General features: G+C 48.5%; 7 protein-coding genes across 7 annotated transcripts; 2 read left to right on the top strand and 5 right to left on the bottom strand.

Moving 5' to 3' along the window:
* The first annotated feature begins 1,960 nt into the window (after positions 1–1,960).
* On the top strand, positions 1,961–3,853 carry BDV38DRAFT_236782 (uncharacterized protein). Its single transcript, XM_032053505.1, has 2 exons — positions 1,961–2,627; positions 2,679–3,853. The coding sequence occupies exons 1-2, from the start codon at positions 2,563–2,565 to the stop codon at positions 3,802–3,804; spliced, it is 1,191 nt and encodes a 396-aa protein (XP_031918046.1). The 5' UTR covers positions 1,961–2,562; the 3' UTR covers positions 3,805–3,853.
* A 2,910-nt stretch (positions 3,854–6,763) lies between these two features.
* BDV38DRAFT_176609 (uncharacterized protein) lies at positions 6,764–7,487 on the top strand. Its single transcript, XM_032052010.1, has one exon. The coding sequence runs from the start codon at positions 6,895–6,897 to the stop codon at positions 7,354–7,356; it is 462 nt and encodes a 153-aa protein (XP_031918047.1). The 5' UTR covers positions 6,764–6,894; the 3' UTR covers positions 7,357–7,487.
* On the bottom strand, positions 7,488–9,574 carry BDV38DRAFT_176608 (uncharacterized protein). The gene is made up of 5 exons (XM_032052009.1): positions 8,945–9,574; positions 8,416–8,885; positions 8,250–8,367; positions 8,018–8,196; positions 7,488–7,962 (listed from the first exon to the last, which is right to left on the bottom strand). Exons 1-5 carry the CDS (start codon positions 9,323–9,325, stop codon positions 7,620–7,622), a joined length of 1,491 nt encoding a protein of 496 aa, XP_031918048.1. The 5' UTR covers positions 9,326–9,574; the 3' UTR covers positions 7,488–7,619.
* Positions 9,575–9,823: 249 nt separating this feature from the next.
* Positions 9,824–10,756, bottom strand: BDV38DRAFT_278771 (uncharacterized protein; the record flags this gene model as incomplete). The annotated part of the gene is made up of 1 exon (XM_032058827.1): positions 9,824–10,756. The coding sequence occupies one exon, from the start codon at positions 10,754–10,756 to the stop codon at positions 9,824–9,826; it is 933 nt and encodes a 310-aa protein (XP_031918049.1).
* Positions 10,757–12,562: 1,806 nt separating this feature from the next.
* On the bottom strand, positions 12,563–15,449 carry BDV38DRAFT_176635 (caspase domain-containing protein). The gene is made up of 7 exons (XM_032052011.1): positions 15,266–15,449; positions 14,733–14,826; positions 14,509–14,644; positions 14,331–14,388; positions 13,890–14,264; positions 13,228–13,836; positions 12,563–13,123 (listed from the first exon to the last, which is right to left on the bottom strand). The coding sequence occupies exons 2-7, from the start codon at positions 14,822–14,824 to the stop codon at positions 13,101–13,103; spliced, it is 1,293 nt and encodes a 430-aa protein (XP_031918050.1). The 5' UTR covers positions 14,825–14,826; positions 15,266–15,449; the 3' UTR covers positions 12,563–13,100.
* Positions 15,115–18,088, bottom strand: BDV38DRAFT_236801 (chaperonin-containing T-complex subunit CCT7). The gene is made up of 7 exons (XM_032053506.1): positions 17,759–18,088; positions 17,503–17,669; positions 17,097–17,433; positions 16,675–17,047; positions 15,957–16,618; positions 15,240–15,871; positions 15,115–15,182 (listed from the first exon to the last, which is right to left on the bottom strand). Exons 1-6 carry the CDS (start codon positions 17,802–17,804, stop codon positions 15,759–15,761), a joined length of 1,698 nt encoding a protein of 565 aa, XP_031918051.1. The 5' UTR covers positions 17,805–18,088; the 3' UTR covers positions 15,115–15,182; positions 15,240–15,758.
* Positions 18,082–20,351, bottom strand: BDV38DRAFT_236802 (putative histone acetyltransferase Spt10). Its single transcript, XM_032053507.1, has 3 exons — positions 20,275–20,351; positions 19,528–20,063; positions 18,082–19,411 (listed from the first exon to the last, which is right to left on the bottom strand). The coding sequence occupies exons 2-3, from the start codon at positions 20,026–20,028 to the stop codon at positions 18,344–18,346; spliced, it is 1,569 nt and encodes a 522-aa protein (XP_031918052.1). The 5' UTR covers positions 20,029–20,063; positions 20,275–20,351; the 3' UTR covers positions 18,082–18,343.
* Between the last annotated feature and the right edge of the window lie 410 nt (positions 20,352–20,761).

Here is a 20,761-nt window from a genome sequence, read left to right on the forward strand (position 1 = left end):
ATGCCTGTTTGGGAAAAAGTCGCCTTGGGTCAGGGGGGATGGACTCATACTCTCTACAGTATATCTTTGATTTATTTTACTTTTATTTTATTTTATCTTGAAAGGTACATGCATTTTCTCCCTTGGTTCTCCTCCATCCAGAGTTCAACGTGGAGGACATTGTAGGATGTGCAAGGCACGCGACGCCGTCTACCTGTGGTTGAGTAGCCTGAGATAAAAAAAGCCCCTCACCCATATAGATAGACTTAGGGTACCTTTTTTTTTTTTTTTTTTTTTTTTTTTTTTTTTTTCTTTTTTTTTTTTTTTTTTTTTTTTTTTGTATTTGTACCTTCTTTCTTTAATACACCATCATTTCCAGTCTCTTGCTTGTACGGGGTCGAGTAAGTGCTGTCCATATACAGTAACACAAGTCGTACAATCGGCGGAGTGGCGTCATCCGTGTGGCGTCCGGCCGAATACTAACCGAGTTAAGTAACGATAATCCTTTCCCCCTCATAAAAAGTAATTATGTGTGAATGATATGATCTGATTCTCTGCTTAACTATTGACGCTGGAAGATGGCAAAAGGTGGGCTCGACCCATCTGTCGGGAGTCTCCCCGACCCTGAGTAGTCGACTAGGAATTTCCTCTTTGGGGTGCGATGAGCGGTCATAGCGAGGAACCATAGTCCCAACTGACTCTAGGTTTTCTTTCTCCTCTGGACAGGCTCAAAAGGTCGCCAAGAGAATATTGTGGAAGATCATCCGGTCGCACAGCCATGGTAGTGGGATTTATTGAGGGGGTACCTGTGGTTTGCATCTCGTACCTTGACCTGTAGGTAGGTAATAACCGAGGACCAACGGAAGAAGGTGACAATTTTCTTGCCTTCCATTCCTACGGTACTCCGTGCTGAAACCTGGAATGACTGTTTGTTAGGGTTCCTGCAGGTGCACGCGGCTTTCATGCAGCAGGCTAGCCCTAATTCAAACATTAACTAAGAGTGCAACGTGACTGCCTTCCCGCCTCAACTCAAGGGTCAGAATCAGTGACAGAAAAAATCCTCTGATAAGCAATAGTGAGGCTATGAAATCCTTTTAGTGCGATGCTGTAAGGGATTCGTCATCCTCTTGTTCGTTGATTGAATCGGATCGCTGACCGATTAGCAGTATCTTAGCGGCATCTCGTCAGCATCTCTAATTTGTCATGTCCCCCCGTAAACCCTCCCCCGCCGATCGAGATGGGTTCAACATGAAATTGCCCAATCTGGCCTCTGAGAGACCCGGACCCAGTCACATGGGGATCCTGGGACCTTTTCCCCCATCGTGAGAGTGGGGAGAGGGAGATCACCGAGAGGCCCCGAAGTAAAATTGTTAGGCTAAGTAACTCAGGACAACTTCGCCATCTGGCTCGGGGACAGATGGTCCGTGCGATCAATCACAGCGCCTTCTTGCCCATCCAACTTCACAAAGTTTACTGATAGAAACTTGGTCTCTGGTTACACTCTACCAATGGACGTCCCATCCCCAGTCCTTAGGGCAGGCAAACCCCGGGCGGAAATTTTTTTTTTTCTTTACAGCCGTTGACCAACAGGCCGTGGTGGAAAACAAAGTCAATCTGGGGGAGGCGCATACTTTCTTGGCTCATACTTTGCTTTTCCCCAGTTTACTGGGATGAAACTGGCGACCGTTGTTGTGTCGGACAATTTGTGCCTACTACTGCAGGGGTTAACTGCCAAATCTGGTGGAATTTGAGACTGGAGATGCTCCATAACATTGGTAGAAGATCGACTGAGGGACTCTCATGTAGGGCGAACCTCCCCATTTGGTCTAGACTTTGAACATGTTTCGAACTTCTCACTATAGTGTTACTTTAGCGTCTTTTTCCTTATCGTGGGGAAGTAAATTTGAAATTAAAAAAAAAAGAAAAAGGAAGAGAAAAAGAAAAAGAAAAAAACAATCACAAAAACAGCCCATATTGCTAGTGTAATGTAATTTGCCTCCTATCCTGGAAAATGGTTCCGGTACTGCGTAAATGCCCGCTTCGCTTCGAGTTTGTTTTGTACTTTTCTCTTCACTTTCTGAAATTCCCAAAAGACCTCCTCTTCTCGAGCGGAACCGACCCAAGGTTAAGCCTTCTACTACTGAGTACGCAGCGCCAACAGTGCGAGAACTTTGCACGGAATAGGATCCACGGAACGGCCGGCAGCCAGACTTTGACCGGCCCTAGGTCGAGGATCCGAAGTTGAACTTGCTCCAAGTGAGTGGCTCGCCTAGGCCCCCTCTGGGTGCTAATGGATACTTGACAGCTGCACTGCAAAAGTTAATAGGGGGATTTTTGTGGACGACCAAAAGCCCCCTCATCCACTACTACATATTTAAAATACTACTTCCTCAGATTACTTCCTCCCTCGTTGCCCCCCGCCTCGTTGCCAAATGAGATAGTCCTGTTTATACTTATATCATCGTACCTGCCTTTTCTTTTTTCTTTTCGTTTCGGAATCCCCGTGTACCTATACGTATATGTATATGACTCCCTTCTCGATCCACCTTTCAATAGCCCGGCCATTCCAGACTTATCGCCGCAATGGCTTCTCCCGTTGAGTTTGAGATCTCACCAAACCCTCGTACTCGTGAGGAAAACCAAGAACGGTAGGTCTCTTTCCCTCTTCCTCCCAAGAGGGACTCGGCTAATGGGACCAGAGCATTCATTGCTGCCTCTCGGCGGAAAGATCGGAGCCTCGATGCCCGTCTAGAATCTGCCAACCGTGCGTCTCAGCTGCACAAGCAACGGACTGGCAAAGCTCTCCTGATTACCCGGGAAATTGTCGAAAAAGAGGCCATGTACGAAGAAGTAGATGACCGCTACAAGGAGAAACTACAACGCATGCTGGAAGCTCAGAACATGCAAATCAACAACCAATTCCAGCAAAACCTCCTCGCTACGTTGGCCATGCGACCCGGCCTGCAGCATCGTCGTGCCTCCATGATGGCGCAGCGCGGCCCCATGGACGGGGTCCGCAAAATGAGCTTGGACCTGTCGAGCATTCGCAGCTCCTTCTCCGAGGGCATGCGTGGGAGTCCGATCACCAGTCCTATGGCCATGACCGGCAACCAAAGCTACGTGATGTCGCCTTCGTACGAAGGAAACTCACATTCCCCCTCCTCATTCCATCCTAACGTGGTGCCCGCCTCGTCGGGTCCAATGCCATCCTACATTGCTCATCATTCGACCCCCACATGGCCCGCACACATCGGCCCGCAGCACGTTCGATCGCCTTGGGCTGGGTTTAACCCTGGGGACATGAACATGCCTGTGCGCCAATTCCGAGACCGTCTGGGTTCTGCACCGGTTATTCCCGTGCACGCGATCCCTTCCAGTGCCGCATACCGACCGACTCCCACCCCTCAACACAGTCGCAACCGCTCCGAACCAGGGCAAACGCCTTTCCAACGGATGCCGTCTCACACTCCCTCCGTCGAGAACACGCCGAGGGTGGAGACTCGCATCGACGGTCTTCCCAGTGAAACCTTGCCAACGACCCTACCGACTCCCGATCTCTGCCCCACCCCCAGCACGCCCCACTCGCCCACCTCCACTGCCAAACACAGTGACGTTGCCTTCGACACCCTGGACACCAAGGAATCAGACTGCGTCTCCTTCTCGCAGCCGTTCCTGGACCAGGACTTCGTCGACTTCCAGGGCCTCTCTTTCTCCTTGGGTAGTCACCCAACCATCCCCTCGTTCGACAACACCCTGCACCATCCGGAAACCGAATGGAAGCCGGACGAGGTGGTCCAAATGGACGACTGGCTCGTCGGTGCATGATCCTCGCATCCGCATGTCTTGTCTTTTAGCTAGCTGCGGTTTTTTTTTTTTTAAACTCTTATATTTTCATTTTCCTTGTCTTGCTTCGATGATGATCCTTGCATTACTACACTGGTAGCTTTTGGGGGCCTTTCATCCTTTTTTTTTTTCTTGCTTTTAATTATTTTTACTCATCTACAGCTTTGTTTTTTTTTTTTGTGTCTAATAGTTGAAGTTGCGCTGGACCAGTCAGGGCAATACCCCGGGATGAATGGCGTTCCAATGGGCATGTACAATAATGAGAAATGAAAAACTTCATTCAAAACATCTGAACCCTTCTAAGCTTTTTCCCTATACTTTTGAAACATCTCCACAAAAGTGAAAAAACCCAAGAAAAAGAAAAAAAAGTCCCCAATCGAAGAATTCAAAATAAAATAAAAATAAACAGCTAAGAAACAGAAACAGGAACAACAAGGTTACAGCCAGCTCCACTCCTCGCCAAGAAAACGCCGCAAACAGTCAAGCCAGCACACCGGGGCCAGGAATGTCTCATTAACTGTCACCGATCAAGCAAATTAACCTAACTTTGGACGAGAATTTCTTTCCTTCAGAGGGGATGTGTAACCACATGCCTGTGGCATTCCACTAGCCAAAAGCCTAGATCAGAGAGGTATATACCGAAAACAGCCAGATTTCCAGCAAGGTTTTGAGATTTCTTTTCACGGTTTGCTGCTGCTCTTCAGAGACAAAAGGGTGAAAGAGGAAGAAAAAAAAAAAAAAATAAAAGACTCCATTTTTACCCTTAGGTCTATTAATATTCGTCTTACCGTAGTTCCTATCAGTAGTCAAGTTAGTTCTCCATTCATAACCTTTACGGAGTACAGGGTACTTAGGTACTCCGTAGGTAAGTTAGCCAAAATTAAAACCGAAGTAAATAGTAATATGCAAGCCAAGTCAATGATCGAGATTAACCATTCCCGCACGCTAACATCCCCCTCATCTTGACCTATACAGAGTAGATAGAAACTAAAAAGGTCTGAAACACAACTAACCAACACTAACCCAGCACTAGTACTCCATAACTAAGAAAAACGAAGAGGAAGAAGAACAATCCCAACCGATCGGAACCCTCACCCTACGCACAGACCACTCGCAAAAAAAGAAAAAAGAAAAAAAAAAAAAAAGAAAAGCTCCTGTGGGTCCTCCTCTCGTTCTCTCCCGGAATAGGTTTAGCTCAACTTTGGACCCTCGTTCACAGTCCACTTTCTAATCCCCCCACTTCCCAGGTTGGAGGGGGGGGAATTCCTGTTTCGGGAATAGTGGCCTAGGTCCCCACTGAGTGGGAAAGTTTGTTCGTACGACGCCGCTGCTTGCTCATTGGGTTCCCGTTGTTTGGGGGAAGAGGGGGGAGATGTTGGTAAGGGGTTAGTAATTGGCCTAGATCGGGTTTTTTTCTTATTTTTATTTTTTTAACGTTATGTTGTGGCTGGCTAATTGTAGTAGGAAATGGCGGGGGTTTGGGTTTTAACTCCGTTGTTGCAGTTTTGATGATAGGTTGCTATTCAATTGTTAATTGTCACCTGGGTTCAGAGGTGCACTTTTGTTAGTCGTATCCGTACATGCATACATACTTACATAACTTAATAGACGGAGTAAACGGAGGAAGGACTGCTCTGTTCTCCGTTAATAAATTAGATTGCATTTAGATTGGGATTGGGATTGGGATTTGCGGTTCTAATTGGGGATTAACTAAGTTGCCGCGATCCTCCGTGAATATTGGATTGGATATACATGTCCGTTTTTCCTACTAGATAGCTTTGGCTGACGCTTATTGGCTAGCTCGCGACGAAGTATTTGATCCTGGGGTTAACTCTGAATTCTATAAAGTATACTCAAAGAAGTCAGAAAGCTCTCTTATCCACTCCTACCGGCATTTATGTATCTGGTTGGGATCGACGGTACTCTTCCATACTTTTTCTCCCTTTACTTACTTTCTTTGGTCTCCACGGTAATCTCCTAAAAAAGCTAAGGTTAATCATATACCCTTACCCCCATCAACTCCACTAATGACTGGGTCAGTAGGTAAGTAGGTAGGATGGAAGTACCTCATAGTAACGTTAAGCAACAGTATTCCCTGCACTTGCATCTCCACATACTTTCCCCTACGACTAGTTACTTCCACTATGTAATATACTCTCCTTCACGTTCGCGTGCCCACTTACCTCTCTGGTAGAGACTGGAGTATGTCGCTATCCAAGTCCCTCAATTCCAAATTATGAAACTACCTACCGGTAGGTAAGTAGGTAGGTATGTACTAGGCAATAAACAGATAGATAGCTAGGGTAGGTAGTAGCTAAGCTAAGCTACTGCTCCATCTCATCCATAACCACCACCACTCCATCCAAGGATCACAGCTAGAAAATAGCCCTTCAACCTAACCCAAACCCAAGCTGAACAAAAAAAGACCTCATCTAGACATTACGGTCCGGGCCAGGATGCGTCCACAGAGGGGGGAAGGAGTTGGAGGGTTATTTCTCCGTAGTAAAAGGTTGGATGTATTTGTCTGTGGGGTTGGAGATTGGGGGTGTGGTGAGGTTTGGATGGAATAGGACGCTGTGTTTATTGGAGGTACTTTTGTTTCCTTGGTACTGTACATACATACTGCTATATGCACTACTTTGGTTGTCTGCGGGGGTGATACTAGGAGCTTGCCCTGTTTCTACTGCGTGTTTTCGTCGGCGTTTGCTTGGGATTTGGTTTCTGTCGTGTAGTAGTTTGTTTCAAGTTAAAGAGGTCGATCTTTGCTGTCTACAGAGTAGTAGTTGTACTAATAGTAGGAGGCTAGGCTAGTCCAGGCAAGAACTAATTTGAAGAATTTAATCTCCAATTGGATATACTATGCGGAATAATGAACTATCGTTTCTTACCCCAATTTCCGAGGGCAATGGACTGATAACCCCGCAGACCAACACGAGCAGCATCATTGCGATCCCTATCTCAAAACCAAAAAAACCCGAGAATGATAGAGGGGTAGGTTTCAAGAGGAGAGGGAAAGAAAAAAAAAAAAGAGTCCTTTCAAAATAGAACTAATACTTCATAACTTCGGTACACATGCCCCTCCTACCCCCCACAGTAACATTAGCCCGAAACAGAAACACATCGCGAATCGCCAGCCCATGGCTCGAGCACACTTTGCCACTTCCCCAGACCACTCACATCTCTCTTATTGCAAAGTTCGGTCCCCAAGCTGGGGTGGAGGAGCACGGTCGCCAGGTGAGATTAGGTTTCAGAGTGGAGTTATCTCGGCATTCATTTTTGGCTGTTGGATTGGTTGGGGGTAAGCTGGGACTTTTGGGAATTGAGTTGGTGAGGCCGTGCTGTGATATACTGGTGGTCAGGGTGCTAATGGAGACTGAGGTTGCTGTTTGGGGGATCGGTGGGTGGGGGTTTTCAGATCTTGGATCCATGGTATCTGATGGACTCCGGGATCTGATTGGGGTGGAGGGAACATGCTTGACGTTTGGGACCCTTTCGGGCAGGCCGATTCTTGCCGATCATTCTGTTCATGGTTGAGTCAGGTTGGGATGGGTAGAGTCGGACATTGAGTCGTTAAGGGTTCATATTGTGGATTGCATTGTGGGTCGCTGAATGTGTGTGTTTGTAGGTATGGATTTCTTGAATTTGGAGTTTCTTCTAACTCAATGCACTAGCCCTACTCCGTATGTACGCCTGTAATTCATTTCGGGAAATCGAAGAGGGATTTAGTAAGTGTCTTCCAAAGAACGAATGTGGTTGTCGATGTGCCTTGATCCTCGTCCTAATCGACCGATCCAGCGCTACCGACTGAATAACTCTCGCCCTATCTCCCCACTGCGTCGCACGCTGAGGCTCGAACTGCTGCTGCGTCGCCGCCGGCTACGGCTTTCCGCGGGGTCGGCCGGGCTTAGCCCGCTGGCCCGCGCGTGCAGGTTCAATATATCTGTGAGGCTGACCACCCCAACCAATCGTCCAGAAAGCCGTGCCCCCGGGAGAGCGGAAGCTGGGATGGACGGCGCGTGAGTAGGTGACGGAGGTGAATGCGTGTTCCCTGAGTTAGTAGGCAGAGGGAGATGCACGGCCGAGTGGGATGGAGTCGGTGGTCCCGACGAGGAAGGAGACAACGGATCGGTGATCCATAGTCTATCTCAGTCAATTAACAAGAGCTAGCTTCGTAGGGGTCATGCAGCAGACTCACCGGTGGGATCTAGTGGCTACTACCTTGGCAACGGTATGAGCCAACGTCGATCCGGGGTTCACATGAAACACTGGGAATGAATCCTTGCCATCCACTAGACCCCGTGTCGACAGAATCACGGAGATGAAATGAGTACATGTATTGTGGAGGAGTGGAAGGGACGATGAGCGCGTCAGGAGCTGTTCGTTCGGTTAGCCCTACCGTCTCTTCGCCAGCCAGGGCTATTTCATACCTTAACGTCCGTGAGGGATATATTGCCCACCACGTTGGTATGGTTATCCACCACAGCGACCGACGTGATGCCCTCATTGTTCATGAGATGCAATGCCTCCGATAGAGGCTTGTCTCCGCTATACACACGTTAGACTGGCTAACTGTATATCGAGAAGTAGACCTACTTGATGGAGATCACCTCCAGAGATCCTATTTTCAAATCCCGCAGCGCCTGCGGATACAGCTGATCAATCACAGGAAAGCTGCGGCCATTTTCCCACAGAAACTTGACCAGTCTGAATTGGCTGAAAATGCCCACTACCTCATTTTGCCTACGCTCGTCGACCACAACCACCCGATGAACGCCTCCTCCAAATGTCTCTACAGCCGTCATCACGCTGGCTGACGCCGGAAGCGTCGTCAATGGTTCTTTCCTGCCGAGGTCCTTTACATCTTTCAATGGTATCTTGATTCCTTCCTTGGCCTTTCGGGCCAGTTCATCATAAGAAGCACGAGTATGCTCATCGGGTTGTGTCAGACCCGCGGCGAGGAGAAGGTACGCATTTAGATCCGAGTAATCGAAAGTGCCGACAGCAGTCTTGTGTTCAGGAGTCTCGCGAATCAGAAGTACAGGAGCATCGGAATCAATCAAGACCTAATAGTTGTCAAACCTCGATCTCACTTCTTTACTCTCGCTCATGCATCGCAACTCACATTAGTCGCATCCTCAATGCCCGTATCAATCTCCACAAACCTCAAATCGTTCGGGCTAACCAGCTCTCCGATCGAAATTCCCCTCCAGTCGCGACCTACGAAGGCAGGGTTTACATGGTTGGGAGCCGGTGGGTTGTCGATCAGACTCTGGATTGCAGCCTGTGTGAGTGACGGCTGCCGACGGCTACGTGGGGAATTTGGAGCCCCGCGCAGACTTTCACTGAGGCTGTGACGGTGCTGATGGTTGGGAGAGACGTGCGAGAGTCGTAGAGACTGGCTGTGCGTAGATGGAGACCGAGAATCCGTGCTGGATCGAGGAGATGCAACGTTCGATCCACTGGAATTGTCTGCAACCGGTTCACCTGGCTGGTGGTCCGTCATGGTTGAACCGGGCGATGGCGTTCCGGGAGTTTCCCCTGAGACGCTGACCGTGTTGAACGAGAAGTTTGGGTTGGATATTGTGTGAGTTCACTAGCGTGAAATGCGGTAGATTCACATAAAATCCACATATATAGAATAGAAGCTACTGATCAGGTTATCTGCACAGCTATCGCCTGTTGCGAGAGCATGATCGATGCCAATCACGGGGTTGCGGGGAATTGATGATGTTTGGTTGGCGGGCGGCGGTGGCCAATCAGCGTCAGGTGGCCATGGCGTCATACTAAAATCCATCATACGAACAATGCCTCTGTTACTAACTTACTGGACTTGATGCTTCTAACCCCATGGTTCGTTACCATCGTACTTCGATTTTCTTTTACGTAGAATTATGCCCTCAAGGATCAATGGCCAATCATTGTGACCCGTGCCAATCCCTTCTGCAGTGACGTTTGCATATAAGCCCACTTCTGGCCTCCCACACTCCTGCAGGTCGCTCGCTTACAGGAAATTCCCCAAGATTTCTCCGAGGTCCTTGGCTTTGCGGTCTCTCATCACAGCCCTCTTCGGCCCCGACCGCCTCTGACGTTCACCGGAGGCCGAGACCTCTTCCCTAGGCCTCTTCGTCGGTTTATGTAGTGCCGAGTTCTCGGTGGGTATCCGATTTGCCGCCTTCGTGCGATGTAAATATAGAGTTTTTGCATTTGTGGACTCTCTCTTGGATTCTTGAATAGTCTGGCCTATCTGGAAATCCAGAATCGGACCCCCCTGACCCAAAGCAGGTGGTTCTCCGTCCATATTGGCAAAGCTAGTTTGATATAATTCGTAGAGTGCCGGTGGCTTATCTTCTTGACCCGGTCGAGACTCCCATCCGTCTATCTCCAAGCCATCCATGAACATAGAGTGGATACCTGGACAGCCATACGCAACAATGACTTGCAAGGATGGAAACGTGCGCAGATAACGCAATACAACACCCGACAGGTCCTGATGACATAATTTGAGAACTCGAAGGTGTGCGAATGCACCCGAGGTGTGTACGAGTTCACTCCAACTTCGGATGATACGATCACTTAGTGCCGTCACGGGAGTCTCAGTATCGTATTCAGGGGTTTCATCGTGTGGAGGTGTGGCAACTTCCAACGCAGCAAGGTTCCTTATCTTAGATATGCCCACTAGCTCAGGGACTCTGGCGAACGAAGTAGCCAAATTTAGCACCAACTGCCATTTCAGGGAATCGCTCTTCACCAGCTCCAGATAGTCTCGCATAGCCAGTCTGGGCCCTTCGATCTTCATTGACCGGTACTGGGAGGTTTGCCGGAATTCGACCGGGTACGCGGTTGCCAACAGTTTCCACATGTAGAGTGTTCGTTTGCGGCTGTGTTTACCCGGTGATTTAGCATGAATGTAAATTTCGATTTCCAAACGCGACATGGTGGCTTACCTTCTCCCAAGGCAGTCCCACAGATAACTGGCAATCGGCCATGGTATATTCGCAAACAATTGTGGAGTCAGATTCCTTTGATCTGATAGAACTTGCCTCATTGCTGAGTGCTTCAGTGTGGGTGCTCCAATTGCATTTGTTTCCTCCCAGCCTCTAGGAAGAAAGGGCGTCTCATGGACCCAAGACGGACCTCTGGAGTAAGCCCCTGCCCGGGTTGAGGTCCTCTCTGAGTACACCTGACCAGTCCGCCGATCTACTCGGTGAGGAAGCATGGCCAATTGCATCAGCTAATAGAAGCTGCACGAGATGGCAGGTTCATCCGATTTGCTAGATACAGTAGTTGTGGGATAAAGCGATGCATCCCTTCATTGTTTATTCATGCTGCTATGCTCCTGGTCCAGGCACCATGGTCCAAAAGAAACAACGTAGGCCAGGTTCTCTAATAGCAATTTCAAATCACGAGTTCTCTGTAGATAGATTAAGTATGTTTCCAGGACCCCTCAAATGCCTCACCGAAAATGCAGGGAGTGTACAGAGCAGTCTGTAAAGAATGTTGCCTATATACCTGAGGCCATTGCTGATGGCTGCTCCTTATGTAATCTCAACTAATACACAACAAGTTAGCCCGTTTTATGATGATAAGTGATATACACCTCTCACACTGCGTATGACAGTGGGTAGTGTCAGCTATTAGTATTCCCCTCGTCTTTTAGTTGAAACAGATGTGCCCATATACCGTAGCAGTTATAGCTGACATATACATCTCTCCTAAGATTCAGCTCCAGTTGTCCTGACTCTTGGCTTTTGCGAAAGTTGCAGTACGTCAGCCAGGTAAGCACCTGACATGCAACGGTAAACTAATTCGAAAGTATCATTTTCCGTCGATATACATTGTCTTTTGTGCATTTATTGTACCTTTCGCGGCCTTGTATTAGCAAGATGCCGCTGTTGAACGCATCTTTGTTGCTGAGATGGTCGAAACTATTGTGGGTCAAGTAGTTCCAATACTTCGCACCATATGCTTTCGAAGTGCTCCATCATGAGAGACATATCTCTGAAATATATGTCTATCCGCCTTGTTTCCTCATCAAGATTGATGCAGGGATAGCAAGCCCTAAGCATCGACTGCCCATTCCAAGAAACGGGAACTTCAAATGGATGTCTTTAATGTTTATATTGTTTATAACACAGGAGGCCTTTATGATACTTGAAGAGTTGTACTCTGACTTATAAATCATTCCTATCGACCACTTAAACATATGCAGGAGGTTGCTAGAAGGCTGCCATAGCTTTCGCCATCAGAAACCCAAGCAAAAATATTGCAGCCATCGGAGATCCTCATATTTCTCCTCTTGAAGCTTGACAAAAGCCATATGTATCTCTCCATGGAGTAACGACATATTAATACCGAAATCCCTAGTAAGAATTATGCACGATTCTCAAGCCCCAGCGTTCGTCTCGTTGACACCCATGGCACTCCTTGGGCGACGATAACGCCGCCAAGGTCATCCATCCCAGTGAATATGCCGGAGGAAATGTAAGTATAAAAAGAGATCGCATGTTCCATGCTTTCCCAAGTTCCTAGATTCCTCCAATCTCTGTCTAGAATACGACGTCCGGTGGAACCATAAGCTCTTCTACGGTCCACCCTTTTGTGAATCACTCACTGTTCGTGATGCTAGTTCGTTAGTACCCAACGGATCAACCAACGAGCTGTAGCTATGCAATATATGACTTTCATGTCTCACACCCTTGTGCCTCTGTCCGAGGACCAACAGCCGGGAGACACTGTGAGCAACTTGAGCGTTGATACTGCCTGATAGCATGCCACGTCGTGGGACTCTGTGTATTTGTTCTGAAGGAAATCAGGCCCTGCTGAGATTTTTCTCTTTTAAATCATCAGGGCATTGCATCCACTTTGTAGCCTGACTTTAGAAGATCAATTTCTAGTAGTAAACAGGACGAGGCAAAGCCGGAACGACGTAACGAGGACACTAATAAAAACACACATGACGCTAGCGGCATCTCATCTGCCCGAACAAGGCCAAGTTATATTAAGGTTGTTGGGGTGCTGCAATGGTTTAGATTTAACTTAGTCGAGCGTCACTGTATATGATTTTCAAATGCAGATTTGTTTCGTATGAATGAATTAGAAGCATGTAAGATATGCGACCCAACTAAGCCCGTGTCCTGTCCGACTCCATGCAAATGAATGTTGTCAAGAAAATTATAGGAAACAAGCAAGGCACTCGGGAAGAAAGCAATGAAAGTTTTGAAAATTGAGCAGGAACAGAAAGTTGAAAGAGAAAAGCATTTCCGCGTAAAATGTCAATACTATCCCGATGCCAAGTCCGTGCCTAAAGAACCATCCATAAGCCCAAATCCTTACATCACATAAAGCAGGTTCACATCTATGGCCGGTCAGAATGTGATTACGTTAGATCGGATCTATTCAACTTACCCACTGGGTGACTGCTGCTGAGCTGCGGCTTCTGTGTATACTTGGTCGACAGTTCGTCCCGAATGCTGTTTAGCAGCTGCACATAGCTCTGTTGAGGGTTCTTGCGGAGGGCGGTGATGAATGCCCATGACATCGCACCGGTTGCTTGTCCCTGAATCTGGGCATCGGAACTGGTCTGATCGTCCTTGCTGCCGGACCACATGATGACGTCTGCCCCGCTCGTCTTGGTCTGCTTGTTGCGCTCGTACACCTCGTCGCCCTTGGCTGCCTTCTTGAGGAAACCGACTGCTGTCGAGACCATGCTGCCCATATCGCCCCGTGCGTACGCCGACACCACTCCCAGCAGACCCTGTCCTGCTTCCTTGGCCAGGTTGGGCTCCTTGAGGACACCTGATGTCGAGTAGATATACGGTAAATCCAACGCGGAGCCCGAGTGGCACGAGTCGAAGATGGCTGTCAATCTGACACCCGGCTGCAAGGGGTTGACCATTATCCGGTGCATCTCATCGTCGACAATATGGCCCGCTTGCCGGAAATCAACGGGGTAAATGACTTCGTCGTATCCATCGTCTTCATCGCCATCCAGATCGGGTGTCTGACCACCATGGCCTATTGCCGGTCAGACTGCGGGCTGAAAAGCAAAAGATTCATTACAGACTTACCAGAATAATGGAAAAAGAGGGAATCGTTGGGCTTAGCGTCTTTGACTAGCCAATGCATGGCCCGCAAAATATTGGCCTTGGTTGGCTGACTCTTTGGGTTTTGTTGGTCGTCCGTCAGAAGCACCATATTTTCAAGAGGGTAGTTAAAGTTCTTGTTCAAGTACGTCGACATGTTCTTGACATCATTGATACATCCGCGCAGCTGACCCTTCTGGTTGAAGTAATTGATACCAATCAGCAAAGCCTTTCTCGTGCCGGAGCAATCTGAGTATCGGTAGGCGTATTCTTGGGGAGCGCCTTGACCGAAGGAGACTGGTTGGTTGGGCGGACGGGCCGGGGTACCATGGCTGCCTTGATTGTAGGAGTTCTGGTAGGCTATTGCGCAGTCAGAATAATTAGCTAGCGATCTTGAAGAAAGGCATCACGTAAGGGTAGACATACCAGGTTGTTGTTGATACGTATGGCCTCCGCTGGGAGGGCCGTAGTTCTGCTGCGGGTTCTAAAGAACCATATCAACAATTTATAACCGCAAAGGAAAAATACACGAATAAGGTAAAAGGACATATATATGTAAAGAAAGAAACAAAAAAAAATCCGAACGCCATCGTAGTTAACATACGTTGTAACCATTGTGATGCGAGCCGTATGGCTGAGGAGATGGTTGGCCATATCCATATGGGTTGCTAGGTTGTTGCTGACGATAGGCCTGGCCGGGATAACCGCCGCCGTAGGACGACTGTTGATGGTACATAGGCCTATATCGAGTTAACACCAGCAAGCTCAAAGCAAGTGGATATTGAAAGCAACTGAAATATAAACACGCAAGGTAATAAGTAGCCTTACTGAGGAGGGGCGCCGTAGTTGGGCTGCGAATATTGATATTGTTGCTGCGGGGGATAGCCGGGAGCTCCCGAGTAAGGGGGATAGTAGGACATTCCTGGTGGGGTCGTGATAAGTCTCAGATATAAAAAACGGCGACAAGAATCCGGAGGTGAGATGTAAGACAGCAGAGGGGCGTGAAGTTGTGATGGTGAATGAACGAAAGAGCGACCGAAGAACGATGCAGCCTACAAATCGCCGAGATCATGTGGAGAAGAAAACACGCACTGATTGGGAGCGGCTGTGGATTATCCAAGCAAGCGGAAATATTCTGAGTTATCGGAATTATGTTCAATTAATAGAAAAAGAGAAGGAAAAAAAAAAAAAAAAAAAAAAAAAAAAAAAAAAAAAAAGAGGTCCTCAATTTTACCTTAAGGGGACAAAGAAGAAAGAAAGAGAGAAAGGAGAGAGATGAGGTAGAGTGGCAGAAAGAAAATGGTACATAACAGACGTGAAAATTGATATATACGCAGATCATCAACGACCGTGCTACATACCGTCGGCTACTCCGAGATCCCCTAGTACTGGATACTGTAAGGGAAAGTGGCTCACACACACTGTCTTTCAGCCAGCCAAGAGCACCTTCCATATCAAATTCCCTCGTTCAGCCCCAAGCGATCGGCTCTCGGAAATCCTCGGTATCTTATCATCCCCTTTTCTCCTTCTTTTTTCCTTGCTCAGCCTTAACTGAGCCTCACGGTAGAGTGGGTCAATGTCGTCAACTTTTGTTTGCTCTTGCTTGAGAATCCCAAAAGTCATCATGGATGACTTGCAGGTGGTCCAGATTAGGTCTAGGATCAATTTACTTGGTACGTAGTTTCTTTTTTTTATACCATATTCAGATATCCACTTCCCCATGATCAATCTATGAACATGAAAACATTATTGGTAGCAAATAAAAGTACGGGGCTGCGATTCTAACTATTGCATGGCTTTTGTTCTCTAACTTCATCACAAACCACATCGCATCCTTCCTCTCACGCATTAAATTTACCGACCCCGCCGGGGCATGCCGCGCCCTCTTCCTCCACCAAGAGCCCGTTGGGCAGCACCCGGGGGAAGTCCACGGGCAGGTGCCTGGGGCTGGGCAGACTCCTCGTTCTCTGTAACGCGTTCGTGTCAGCCAATAGAGATACAACAAACAAAACAAAAGGCATAGAGGATTAGGCGAGAACGGTGGGTACTCACTGATAGTCTCATCGACACTCAAAATCAAGCAAGCTGCCTCCACGGCGGCTTGGATGGCGTTGACCTTGACTAGACTAGGCTCCCACACGAATGCCACCATGTTATCACGGACTCCCTCGTTATCGAAGTCAACACCGGCCCAAACGTTACCCTTGCGGTGCTCCACGCGCAACCGGTTCAGGATGTCAGTCGCATCGAAACCGGCATTGTCGCAGAGCTGACGAGGAATCACCTCTAGGGCCTTGGCGAATGCCTTGACAACTGCCTGCTGCTTGTGAGGCACGTTGCGGTCGGCGAAGCCGTGCATGTAGCTCGACAGCTCCATCTCAGTAGCACCACCACCTGCGACAATGGTCGTGTTCCGAAGAGCACGCTTGACAATCATGATGGCGTCATGCAGACTCCGCTCAACTTCGGCAATGAACTGCTCCGCACCACCGCGCAGCACGAGCGTACACGTCTTAGCGGCAGGGCACTCCGAGAACAGGTTGTAGCGTTCGCCACCAATCTGGCGCTCCTCAAAAATACCGCAAGAACCCAAGTGACGCTCTTGGATGTCGCTGCATGTCGACTGTGTGGCTGCTCCGGTCGCCTGGCACACCCTGTCCATATCATCCGACGCAACACGACCGGCGCAGAAGATGTCACGGTCAGCGAAATACCTGGGATCACGGTTAGATAGACTAGTAACAGCAGACGCATCACAGCAAATACGTACTGCGTGGCCAAATCACCGATAGGTAACTTGCTAAGAACAACCTTGGCCCCTGTCTTGTAGATAGCCTCCAGCTTGTTGTAAATGATCTGCCATTCCGCATCGACGATGGCCTGGTATTCAGACACCTGCTCGACACGCACCTCGGCGTTGTCCTTCTCGCTCTTCAACTCCAGCTCGACGTTCAAGCAAACAATCTTGGGGTCCTTGAAGTACTTCGGCTGCTGTTCGAAACCGGCATAAGAGAAGGTCTTCTTGAAGGCAACACCGTTGATGAAGAGGGAATCTTGCAGACCACCACCAGTGACTCTCTTGACACCAATCAACTTTTCGTTAAGATCATCCTGGTCGAGTGAGAGCACAGCATCCACCACCACTACACACAGTCAGTATCCGCTTCCGTCCAGTCACACAGGGGCTCTTACTCTTGGTGAAGAAATCCGAGTTGCGCTTGATGAGCTTGCTGTTCATGGCGGTTCCGGCCAATCGTCGTAGAGTTTCGACCTTCTTCTCCTCGCTTCCGGCAGCCTCGATCATGTCGACTGCGATTTCTTTCACCTTGTTGACGGCCATGGCACTTCCCCTCCGTAGACCCTTAATGATCGTCTGTGCGCTCACACCTTGCTCAACCAGTTCACGAACCTCCTTGAGTATCTCACCGGCAAGAACAACGACCGATGTCGTTCCATCTCCTACTTCGGCATCTTGGGACCGGGCAATATCCGTGAGAATGCGGGCGGCGGGGTGCACGATATCCAGGAGCTAGGTTCGCCACGTATTAGTATTACACGGTCGATGGAAGTTAGTCTATTGAACTCAAGTCGAACACACTTTCATCACTGTAGCTCCATCGTTCGTGATGGTTTGCTTGCCGTTGCCGTCGACAAGCAACAAGTCTCCTCCATACGGACCGAGAGTGCTCTTGATGGTAGATTGCACGGCAACACAGGCATTGATATTAGAAATGATCTGACCCTTTCCCTGAGAGGCATCCGTGCCTAAGCAATTAAGAATCGTGGAAAAGTCAGCGAACAAAACACGTCGGACACACAGTGGAGGGGGTTCAGAATGCGGGCAAGAAACGGACCCTCCTTAAGCACAATGATAGTGGGTGCCTGGCCAGCGAAGGCCATTTTGATTAATTTGTTTCGAAAAGAACCGATAAATAGGGTTGGTAAAGACCGGTAGAGAAAAAGAGACACACGGGAGATGGAAAGTGGCCCTGAAAGTTACCAGCTCGGGGGGGATTCAATAATGCTCTTGACCAAAATTTCCCCGAGCTTCTCGATGTCGCCAAAGCACTGAGGCGGTGACCAATCATACCGCGTCTCCGCAACCCTACAACCCCTCAACCAATTTTATACTCTAATCAGACTTGTATACATCCTTTAACAACCTGCTTGAAGGACCTTTTATCGACCTATTACTTATCATTTATTATGATCTTCACGCCACTTTCTATCATACTGCTAGTAATACAGATTTCCGCAGCCGTAGTTATCCGATGATCCATAATGATTGATGCAAGCCCAACTTGCATTGAACGCCGTCAAGAAATGCTGTAGAGAAAGACAATACCCCAGAAGGAAAAATATAAAAGGAAAAAATCAAATCAGACCCGATAGAAGTGGGCTGAAAAAAACAGAGAAAAAAGGTGTGAGCATAAAGCATATCACGTAAAGTCCAAGTCATCATCTGGTTGCCCTACATAGTGATACTTGGCCAGTATCTGTTCGTGGTGATGCACATCACTAACTTGTGAATGCACTAACCCAAGTGCATCCTGATGGAGTGCCGATCCAGGGTCTGGATCAGATGGGTCATCAACCATCATATGGTAATCACTAGCTGCATGATGCCGCACATCGTCATCAAAATGCGAGCTAGACAAGCCATGAGGGCCGTGCGTATATGGGTCGGTCATAGCATCATGAGTTTGGAATCTGGGAAGTTGCTGGTGAATATCAATGATTTGGGGGTCGAGAGGCATGACATAATCGCTGATAGAATCTACTGATCCTGGAACAACGGATGGATGGGTGGTGACAAAAGGATTCTGGCTTTGATGGGCATCCAGAGATACATGGTCCATGAGCGGGTTTGCTCCCATGTTCTCGCTGGTAGGCATACTAGGCTCGCTCTCGCGACTGCTTGTTTGATCCTCCTCTTCTGGCATATCTTCATTCATGAAGAGCCCGTTGGCCAAGGGCGATTTGAGTGTCTCCTTGCACTGAGGACAGTCTCGGATGACTCTGCTTACAGTTTCCTTGATCCGGACCCAATGGTACTTGACTGCAATGGCTGCTGTAGTCTTATTGATGCCAGCATGCTGCTGTACATGCATCTCCCGAGCGATATCGTACTGCTGTTGCGGATCCGACACTACTTCTTTGTCTTTCAGCATGAGCTTCTCGGTTTCACCGTCTTGCCCCCCAACCAGTTTATAGTGGGTTGCTGCACTTCTAAGCCGGCTCTTCTCGGCCCTGTCGGCGCCCCTAGGATACTTTGAATGCTTCAGGTAATACCGGATCTTGTCAAAGCGATCCTGGGTGACAGAGTCCTCACCCTCGGGTCCCAAGTCCCGGCCATAAATGATCGCATCAACGTATTGTCCAGGATTGGAGGCGAGTCTACCACCTCCTGGTATTCTTCCGATCCGTTTGAACCCTAGAGAGTCCCAGAGACGACAAGAGGCAACATTACTCTCATAGACTATGTTGAACATGGCATATGTATACCCCTGCAGATTGTCAGATATGTGAGACTTCGGGTACGTCCGCAACCTATCACATAACGATAACCCACTGGGCTAACCGAGCGTTCACGGAAGAATTCATCAGTGCGATTGGTACTGACCAGTTTTGCAGCCCACTCTAGGTATCCTTCCCCCATCAGTCGGCCAACACCTCGATTCCGAGAGGCATCGGTGACAAGGAACATGCTATTGCAGATATGACTACTACGGCCAGGGTAGTTGGGTCTGACGGTAAAGCTGCCCAGACAGAGCTTGGGCCAATTTGCTGCCCCCGTCCTGTCCAGGAGCATGACATCCTGGGTATTCTTGATATCCCCGAGGAGCATGATAGCACCGAAGTGAGAGAACCAATAGTGCTTAAATTCATCGTACGGAATAGGGTCAATCATAGCATAGGTGTCGCCCTTTTCGATTTCACTATTTAATTGGTCTGATAGGTAGCCCAACAGAGACGGGGGCACATCATCGGGCGACAGAAAGGGCACCAGGGTCGCGACCGTAACGCGATCGCGAAGGGTAACCTGCCGAGGGTAGATCTCCGGTAGCAGCTCCTGGTCTGTAGGCATCACCATAGACGCTAAATCCCCATGTACAGCAGGCATGTTGAAACCTTGGGCCGGCCGAGCCGGTCACGGGACTGTTTACCATTATTAGTTGATTGAGCAAATATCAAAACATTCATTTAATCCGATGGGATTGCAAGCTGCGACTCGGTATATGACAAGTGTGAAGCGCTGGGATAATAGACCAGGCGGGGCAGACATAGCAAGAAATGCCATCACAGAGACTACGAATCAAGCAAGATACAGGAGGGACCCAGATAGGAAAAACCGTGGCAGGGACATTACCAGAACAGGGTCTAGAAGCACAGACTTTCTGTGGGAAGAGTCGGAAACAACGTTTCTCCTTTAATACTTGATTGTCCCCGAGGGGCACTTCGAGGACCGCCGAGTATTCTAGAGTCCGGAATGATGTGAACGCAGCTGAGAAAACGTCGTCCCGCTGGCGGGTTTATGGTTGATCCGGGGACGGTAATACTATCCCTACTAGACTGTATGGAAGCCTCAGGTGCTAATTTCCCATTGGGGTTAAGTTCAATCATCCCCGCCAGAAGAGTTCCTGGGAGTATCCACGAATTCTCGCTGAACTACCGACAAACTACCGGCAATTTCATGGTATCGCAAACGACCTTTAAAAAAAAATATATTCAATTTATATATACTCCTTCCGATGCAGAGCCTCGTCCATGTAATGATGTATCACCATGATTCATCTGATTTTGCGAGATAGTCAGTACAAAAGCCAACGAAAGTTCACTTCTTCTCCACATTACAA

This window comes from Aspergillus pseudotamarii (genome assembly GCF_009193445.1).
Source record: "Aspergillus pseudotamarii strain CBS 117625 unplaced genomic scaffold BDV38scaffold_6, whole genome shotgun sequence".
In the NCBI taxonomy this organism is placed as follows: domain Eukaryota; kingdom Fungi; phylum Ascomycota; class Eurotiomycetes; order Eurotiales; family Aspergillaceae; genus Aspergillus; species Aspergillus pseudotamarii.